The sequence below is a fragment of the Otolemur garnettii genome, unplaced genomic scaffold (genome assembly GCF_000181295.1).
Source record: "Otolemur garnettii isolate 467f Iridium unplaced genomic scaffold, OtoGar3 scaffold00288, whole genome shotgun sequence".
NCBI classification, from domain to species: Eukaryota; Metazoa; Chordata; class Mammalia; order Primates; family Galagidae; genus Otolemur; species Otolemur garnettii.
In genome coordinates, this window is record NW_003852683.1 from 64,415 (window position 1) to 73,964 (window position 9,550).

Below are 9,550 nucleotides of genomic sequence, written 5' to 3' on the forward strand. Positions count from 1 at the left end.
TGCCCCTGCTTTTGGGATCATGTCAGCTTTCCCAGGACCATGCTCTGCCCCTTGACCTCTGGGCCTTCTCTCATGCTATTACCTCTTCTTAGAGTGCTTTTCCCACATTTTCCGGTCAACAATTTATCCTTCAAGTCTTTTCTTTGAAGTCACCTCCTCCAGGAAGACTTCCCTGAATACCACCCAACAACCTCCAAATGCTGCTGTTGGTTTAGTCACTCTTGAGTAGGTTTCCAGAGCAGGTACCAGGGCTGATGCAACCCTGTGCCCCAAGTACCTACACAGGACCTGGCCCAGAGGAGGCCTTAGGACAGGAGTGGGAAACCTGCAGTCTTAAGGTCACACATGGCCTTCTAGGTCCTTCAGTGCAGCCTTTTAACTGAATCCAAATTTTATAGAACATATGTTTGTATTTCTATTGGTACATTTTTGTTTGTTTTTTATATTTTTATCTTATTTTTGAAATGACGTATTTAAAATGCCAAAGAACAAAGTAAGTTTAAATGAAATAATCCTCCCAGATTGACTGGCACAATGAGAACATCGGTAAGCAATAAGGGCTGAACTGATGGCTGTTACACTGGTGATTTAGTTCCAACTTCCCCCACCTAATTGGTGCCACGACCACAAGAGGCTGGTTGGTGAGAGTTTGTGGGGGGTAAGTACACTAGTCTGTTATCAGCTTTTGATAATAGTGCACTGTATTTCTGCCTGAAGTGGAATTTGTGGATAGTCGCACAGCCCAGCAGTGCTTTTTTCTTGCTTTGACTCGAGTGCCATGATGTCCTCACAGCTCACCGCAACCTCAAACTCCTGGGCTGAAGCAATTCTCTTGCCTCAGCCCCCCAGGTAGCTGTGACTACTGTAGTACTATTATGGAACTCTTATACGCTGTTGGTGGGACTGCAAACATTGCCATTCCAGCCAACCTCTATGGCCAATAGTACTACTGTCGTCACAGCTACTTGGGGGGCTGAGGCAAGAGAATTGCTTCAGACTATAGCTGTGACGACACCCGGCTAGTTTTTCTATTTTTAGTAGAGACTGGGTCTTGCTCTTACTTGGGGTGGTCTTGAACTTAAGTGACCCCTCGACCTCAGCCTTCCGAAGTGCTAGGGTTACAGGCATAAGCCACCATGCCCAGCCTGACAGTATTTACTTATTTATTTATTTTAATTAAAAATATTACAAGGGTACAAACTTTTGGTTACATGATTTGCTTCTATGCATTTTAGGTCAAAGTCATAAGTGGGCTCTTCACTCAGAATGTGTGCATTGAACCAGTTATGTGTGAATTAACTCGACCCCTCCTCCTCCTCCCTGCCACCTACCTGATTACCATTGAGGTTTACTTCAAATGTGCACATAAGTGTTGATTGAGTCAAACCCACAATGAGATATTACCTAACTCCAGTGAGAATGGCTCTTATCAAAAAGTCCCCAAACAACACATGCTGATACAGACATAGAGAAAGGAACACTTATACGCTGTCGGTGGGACTGCAAACTAGTACAGCCTCTAGGAAAATAGTATGGAGATACCTCAAAGAACTAAAAGTGGACCTACCATTTAATCCAGCAATCCCATTATTTACCCAAAGGAAAAAAAGTCATTTTATCAAATAGACACTTGCACTGAAATGTTTTTAGCAGCACAACTCACAATTGCAAAGATGTGGAAACAACATAAGTGTTCGTCGATATGAGTGGATTCATAAAATGTAGTATATGTACACCATGGAGCATTGCTCAGCCATTAAGAAATGGTGGTCTAGTCTCTTGTGACAAGGTGGATGGAACTGGAGACTATTCTTCTAACTGAAGTATTGCAAGCCTGGGAAAATAGACACATGTAGTTTTAAATTCTGTCTGCTGAACAGCCCCCCATGTTAAAGAAAACCAAAAGAACCCTGAGGGAAGAAAATAGACTTTTTAAATGAGGACTGGGAAGTACAATATTATCTTGTTTCTGCTAAAGATAAGATGATTTTCTTGTTTATGACACTGCAATGTATTAATGAAATTTAATACTCATCAGCATTATAACACTCATAAGGACTATAAATATTTTGAATCAGAGGGAGAAAAATAAAAGGTTGTATTGCAGAAATTAAGAGATGAAAAGAAAAAGCAAAGACAATTCTTTTAAGCAGCAGTAAGACCTGGAAAGAAGGCTGGGTGTGGTGGCTCATGCCTATAATCTTAGCGTTCTGGGAGGCCAAGGCAGGTGAATTGCTAGAGCTCACAGGTTTGAGACCAGCCCGAGCTAGAGTGAGACTCTGTCTCTAAAAATAGCCTGTAGTCCTAGTTACTTGGGAGGTTGAGACAGGAGAATCCCTTGAGCCCGAGAGTTTGGGGTTGCTGTGAGCTGTGATGCCTCAGCACTCTACCGGGGGCAACAAAGTGAGACTCTGTCTCAAAAAAAAAGAAAAAAAGACCTGGAAATAATGCCATTGAAGCAACTTATAAGGTAGCTTATATACTTGGGAAAAAAGGGAAGCCATGCATTGATATAGAAATTGTGAAAAAAAGAAGTTGTAGGGTGTTTAGACCCAATAATGTTTCAAAGTGCAAACAACTGCCATTTTCAAGGAGAACTATAACTGATTGGCAGCATTAATTAGCCTTCAACTTAACAGAACAACTTCAGACAATATTTCAAAAGGAAAATGTATATTATTCAATTACTTTGGATGAATCAACTGATGCTAAGGACTTGACATAGGTTTTATACTTCATTGGTATTAAAAAAGAAGATTTTCTTTGCTAGGAAAAGTTACTCACTTTGGGCCCTCTTGCAAACAGAACACAGGAAATCGATTCTTCAACCAGTTTCAAGGTGAATGTCATGAAGTGAGACTGAATTTGGTGGATTTAATAAATATACGTACAGATGGTGTACCTTCCATGACAGGAAAACACGAAAGGTTTGATTTACAGATAAATAAGTATGAACAGATCCAGATGCTCTCATTTCTTTTCATTGTATCTTGCATCAGTAAAATCTCTGTGCTAAAGCTACTATTTTAAGTGGCGTGTTGCAACACATTATAAGCATTTTTAACTATATCCATGCAAGTGCAACACAGCACCATCAGCCTCATAACATGCTAAAGTTGAATGACGAGGTAGTCAAGGTGGTTTTGCTGTATCATTCTAAAGTGTATTAGCTATTGCAGGGACAGGTATTAGCCAACATTTTGTCTCTGTGAGAGCAAATAGTTAAATTTTATGAAGAACTGAATCAGCAATGTGAATTAGTGAAAGAAGATTTCTGTAGGAATGCAGCATTTCTTTGTGCTAGCATGTCACATCAAAATGACTTGAATATCTCTTTGTGAGATAAAACTAAGTCTCTATAGTATATGATATATAGCAAGAAAAAAAAAAGCAATCTGTTTTCAAAACACTTATTTCTTTAAAAAGGACATTTTCCTCATCCTGCTTATTGGAGAACAGGATGACATATGTGAATCATTTGAAGAATACACAGCTATTATAGACCTGCTAATTGGAGAATACAGTGAAAGTTTCACTGGCTTTGAGAATCATGACATCACACTCAAATTAGCATTTCAGCCTCACCCAATAAATATCACCAATGCACCTAAGGAACAATGGATGGAATTGATTGAGCTCTCAATAGATGATATTTTAAAGGTTTTATTTGATGCCAAGAAAGATCCAATTGAAATATGCAAAAACTGCAATATGATACCCATGCCTTTGGCAGCATGCCTGAGAACTGCTTTCATGCTTTGCAACCACTTTTGGCTTCAAATCTATGTTCTCCTACGTAAGCCAAATCAAGGTGCCCTTAAGGTCACCAATGACTGATACCCACCTAAAGGATCAACTGAAACTGTATACCTCTATCCTGCAACCAAACATTCCAATGATTTCCAACAAAAAGCAGCCACAATAAAATGATTAAAAGGTTAATTAAAATTGGGCAGTGCCTGTGGCTCAGTGGGTAGGGTGCCGGCCCCACATACTGAGAGTGGCAGGTTCAAACCCGGCCCTGGCCAAACTGCAACAAAAAATAGCCGACGTTGTGGCAGGCGCCTGTAGTCCCACCTACTCAGGAGGCGGAGGCAGGAGAATCGCCTAAGCCCAGGAGTTGGAGGTTGCTGTGAGCTGTGATGCTACAGCACTCTACCGAGGGTGATAAAGTCTCTAAAAAAAAAGTTAGTTAAAATTAACAAATGGTTTTCCTTTTTTGAAATTATTAAGTACATAGTAATAAGTTTTTTTTTTAACAAAATAATGTACATTTTTAAGAATAGTAGAACCTCTGTAAGTTGATCACCCAAGGGACTGTAACAAACTGGTTAACATACAGAGGTGGTCAACATAAGGAAATAGGCCTCTGTACTGACACATACATGTGATGCATGTCTAGTCTATGACAATTAGGTCAACCTAAAGTGGTCAGTGTAGATAGGTGGTCAACTAGGAAGTTCCACTGTATATCTAATTGAAGTTTCTTGAATGTGACCTTATTTGATTGCAGCTAAATTAATGTGCCTTTCTAACGTGAAAATGTTTCCCATTCATGTCTTAGGAAATGTTGACTAATTGACTAAATGACTTCATTATATCCACTCCCATTTTACAGATAAGAAAACTAAGGCTCAGAGTGGAGGAGTTAATTGCTCAACATCAAACATGTAGGAAATGGTGGAACCTGAATTGGAACTCGATTTCAAACACAGCAATTGTTGTAACCTATCTCTTGATGATGCCACTGGGTCTGCCTTATGACAATATTGGGGGGGCTGAACTTGGTAGGAATTGTTGAAAGCCATGTGGGGAAAGAAGGGAGGTGGTAGGCCGTAGAGAGAGAATGAAGCCTCTACCAAATTGACTTGCTCATCAAAAGTATTCTGTGAAGAAATTGTTTTATAAGGAAACTTCATGAGACTGTAGGCAGGAAAAAGTACTAGAAGTCATTCATGATAAAAACCAACACCCATTGGAGGCTTATGCTATGTCAGACAATATTTGAGTACATTCCGTATAGTAACTCATTTAATCTTCATAATAATGAAGTAGATGCACTTTCTCCCATTTTAAGAATGCAGGAACAGGGATAGGGGAAGTAATCGGCTCAAAGGCAAATAGCTTGTAGGGGCCGGAATTGGGATTTGAACCCAAGAAACCAGATTTCCGAGCTATTGCATTAACAACTATGCTGCACTATCTGCAAAAGAAAAATGAAGTAAGTTTTTAAAAATTCAACATGAGGACCATCTCTCTCAGGCATTGCAAACCAGTCCACCTTTTGCTTGTGTGTAGGAGGAGCAGAGAGGCAGGGCCGGGGACCTCCAGGCCCACAAATGAAATGTTTTGATATTTTTTAAGTTTTAGATTAAATATTGATTAAGTATGGCTTGTAGGAGAGAGAGGGAAAGTTCATGGAGCCTCTTGGGGATGGATAGCTAAAAAATCCTTGATGTTCTTTAAACTTGACGCAGGTCCAGAGATTTGGCTGGGAGTCAGGTAACCTAGTCTGAGGGAAGAGGGACAGGGGACCTGGATTGCCATTTTTTGTGTTAACACCCTGTGTGCAGAGAATCAGAATCAGTGGCTGCAGAACTTCTGCAAAATCACAGGGATGTAAATTGGGTTAGGAGAGAGATTCAGAGATGAGATAAGGAGGAGAAGAATCCGAGGATGTTGGTGTTTCCTGGGAGAGAAACAGGAAAGACAGGTAGGAGGGGCAGCCCAGGCTGGAGTGGAATCCCTCTGTCAGCAGCACCTGAGGTGTGACTGCCCAGAAAATTTCTGATGACAGGTGGCCAGGGCTATGTGTTTTGACTCTGTGTCACAGAGGACTCTTCCCTCATCTCTTTTCCCTCCCAGAGGCCCTGTTTCTGCCTTCTTTGGGAGCAAGAGCCCACCTTTCCCAGGTTTCCAGCAGCCACCTTCCTCTGGCACCCAAAACATTGGTTGCTAACTTTTGGCAGGCCCTTTTGGGACCCTGGTATTTTGTCTATTGGAAGTCCACATCCCTCTGAAATCCTCCCTCTCTCCTTATTTGTCACCTGTCAGATGTGTGGAAACACTTTCACACTTCTATATACCCTGATGAAATAGGCATATTGTCTCCTCCCAACTCCCTCCCATCTTCCCTCTCTCTTTTTCTCCTCCCATTTTACAGATGAGGAAAACTGAGACCTGGGAGGCAAGACCAGGTCAAAACCATGCACATTTTCCTTTCTAGTTTCCCTCCCTGAAGGGTCTCCCCACTCTGACCTTAGCTTTTTAAGCTTTTCCACTTTTTTTCTAGGTTATAAAAATCCACATCTACAGAAAAGTACATGGGAGGAAAGAGAAACTTGGTTACTACCCTGTGTACAACCTGGAACATGGACTTTCAGATCTTATTCTGTGGAAATTCCATGTTACATAGGTAGGATCACATACATAGTTTTGTGTCTTCTTTTGTCACTTAACATCATTATAGCCTAAACATTCTTGCATAACACTAACTGTTCTGCCTAAGTGTTATTTTATTTTTAATAGCTTCATAATATCCCTTTGCCAAACTGGTCTATTATTTAAATGATCAAATACTTTAAAACATGTTCATTGTTTCCAATTTTATCACTATGATAAATACCCTTGTGGTAAATCCTTGCTCCACATTTTGGAGTTTTTTGCTCTGTTTTTTTTTAAGTCAGGTCTTCCTAGGACTAGTTACTGTGCTAAAGGTGATGAATAAGGGTTTCAATTCATGCGGCCATTCTGCGTCCATAGAGATTGTATGAATTTCCAGTCCCAGTATTTGAGAGTGTTGGTCTCACTGCATCTTCATTAGCACTGAGGTTTTTGTGTTTCTTTATTTGTTTTGGTTTTGGGCCCTTACTAATTTCATTGGTTTACAAACAGGTTGAGGTTTTAATATGAATTTGAGGAAAGGTAGTGCCAAATATGACTTTATAGGTCATCGATATCCTTTTTTCCATGGATTTTCTGTTTAAGGTCCATGATTATTTAACTCTTGGTGGTGTGTTAGCGATTCCTTCTCATGGTCTCATTTATCCAGTCGCTGAACTTGCAGACTTGAGTGTAGACACCTGGGTCATTGGGTTGGCCACATGGGAAAGATCCCCAGGACACCAGACCTTGCAGGGTGCCTTTGCATACTAACGGTCCCCCTGAGTCACCCTGGAGGGAACAGAGCAGAAAATTATCTTTGGCTTCAGAACAAAGCCCCTGGGCCCATCTCAGTCTCATCCATTCCTCAGTCTTTCTCCTGTCAGACCATAGATTTTCATCCCAGCCGGTGAGAAGAGACTCATTGTCCCTGGGAACCAATAGTAGAGCAGGAATTAGTGCTCTCATACAAGGGACAAACCAGGTCCTTTGAAGACAGAGGGTTGAGCTCTGGCCAATGGGACCAATCCCAGACAAGGGGTGGGGCTTCCAGAATCAGAGCGCTGATTTTCCTTCCAGTGCTAAAGACATTGATTGCTCCAAACTAGTAGAAGAAGGAAAGTTGTCCCCCAGAGATGGGTGTATAACCCCCTCCCTGCAGGAAAGTAGGACTCCACAGCCTTGGAAACCAGGGGTAGGACCAATTACCAAATGTATCATTTAAAGGGCCCAGTGCAAAATGAAAATTCAGGGATCTTTGCTCAAAAATTATTAAGGATTTCAAGACTGCTGGGGGCATTGTCACACAGCTGTAATCCCAGCTAAGTCTGAGGCCAGAGGATTGCTTGAGATCAGGAGTTCCAAGACCAGAAAGACTCTATCTCAGAAAAAAAGAAGGAAGGAAGGAAGGGAAGAAAGAAGTCTGTAAGGGAGAGAGGGAAAAAAGAAAAGAAAAAGGAAGAATTTCAAGATGCCAACAGAATTTCAACCAAGCATGGGCCCTTCTGAGCTCTGTGTCACTGCAGCACTTGCCATTCAGGAAACTGCCCTCATGAGAGCAGAAAGAGGAATCAACCCCCCACCCCCCAATTTCTCTAGGAGGAGCATCCCTCTCCCATCACTTCTATCCCTACCTCACACCATCCTACCTCCCCTGATTGCTGAGGATGGGTATGGGGGGAGAGAGTGAGAGAGAAGTCAGCCAGCCCAATGCAAAGAAAGAACAAAGATAATAAGTGTCACATGAAGTTAGGCATAAAGGGAGATGTGGGAAGACTTTGCTCAGAAATAGAGGTGGATGACAAAAGGCAGAGGGAACAAAGAGGGGGAGAGAGAGAGAGAGAAAGAGTACTTTCTCCAGGACCAGGGCCAGGGGCATTAACTTTGGGCACAAAATCTCCATAATTGCAATCAATATTTCAAGGCAGTACTTCACAAAAATCAAATGTAATACCACAAAAAACAAAACAAAAAATGACATCAACAAAAAACAACTCATGATGGACAGTGTATCCAAATTTTAAATCAAGACAATGTCAGGGCAGTGCAGGGCTAAGCCACGCTGGTGCATGAAGCAAAAGGATAATTCAGTAAGAGACATTATACTTCATTTAAAATTGTGCGATTTCATTTGTTGTGGACATTTTGCATGAATTTTTACTTTTATTTTGTAAGTATTGCACTAAAATATAATTTATTTCAATTCTGGAGTTTTTTGGTATCTGCTTAAAGTTTTGAGGGGTCTGAGGCCAGGCCCTCCCTTGCTTCCCCTGGTCCTATTCCCACTCAACTTACTGTCCATCCCCAGGGCCACACCAGCCCCTGGACAAACTCCTGCTACTGCCTCAGGCAGGGGACAAACTAAAGAAAGCTGAGGTGGCCAGGCCCAGGGGATGGCAAGGATGCCTGGTCACTGGGTTAGGCTCTGAGATCAGAGCAAGAAGACAGGACAGTCAGGGCTGGGAGGGGGGTGTCTCACATTGCAGGCGTTGGTCTTGGAGTTAGGGATGCCGGCACACAGCATGGAACTGCCCAGCAGGTCCTTGTAAACCTTCTTGCACTCATTGGAGGAGATGAGCTTGACATCTGTGCACATGAGCTTGGAGGGAAAAGTCACTGCAGGGAGGAGAGGGGACAGCTGTCAGCCATAGGCTGGGGTCTGGGACTCCTGGGTGCTGGCACCCAGGATGGTGCCTGTGCACCCGAGAGGCTGGGGGCCTGGTCTGCTGGGTCACTGGAACAGCTTACCCTCAGGGCTTGTGGTAGTGCCCCAGCCAGAGACAGTGCACATAGTCCCAGGGGGCTCACAGTGGGAGGGCAGGGTGACTTTTTTCACATTTGATGACAGTCTGGCCCGGCTATTTAGCTTCACAAGCATGAGGTCATTAACGTTAGTCTGTGTGGAGTAACCAGGGTGACGGAATGACCTTGAAGCCTTGATCTTCTGGGACTTTCTGTCGCCCAGCTTATCACTCCCCAGATGCACAGTGTACTCACTGGAAGAAAGAACAATATTCAGGCTCAGCGCCTATAGCTCAACCAGCTAAGGCGCCAGCCACGTATACCTAAGGTGGCGGGTTCGAATCCCCGGCCCGGACCCGCCAAACAACAATGACGGCTGCAACCAAAAAATGGCCGGGTGTTGTGGCGGGCGCCCGTGGTCCCAGCT

The 9,550-nt window shown here is 42.7% G+C and overlaps 1 protein-coding gene across 1 annotated transcript in view; it reads right to left on the reverse strand.

Moving 5' to 3' along the window:
* Window positions 1-7,017: 7,017 nt before the first annotated feature.
* The window catches only part of KLK7 (kallikrein related peptidase 7), a 3,514-nt gene continuing 981 nt past the window's right edge, over window positions 7,018-9,550 (reverse strand). The window contains exons 3-5 of the mRNA XM_003803233.1: window positions 9,130-9,377; window positions 8,861-8,997; window positions 7,018-7,173 (exon numbers count right to left, since the gene is read on the reverse strand). Coding sequence (XP_003803281.1) covers window positions 7,018-7,173; window positions 8,861-8,997; window positions 9,130-9,377 — 541 coding nt within the window. The remainder of the gene's footprint in view (window positions 7,174-8,860; window positions 8,998-9,129; window positions 9,378-9,550) is intronic.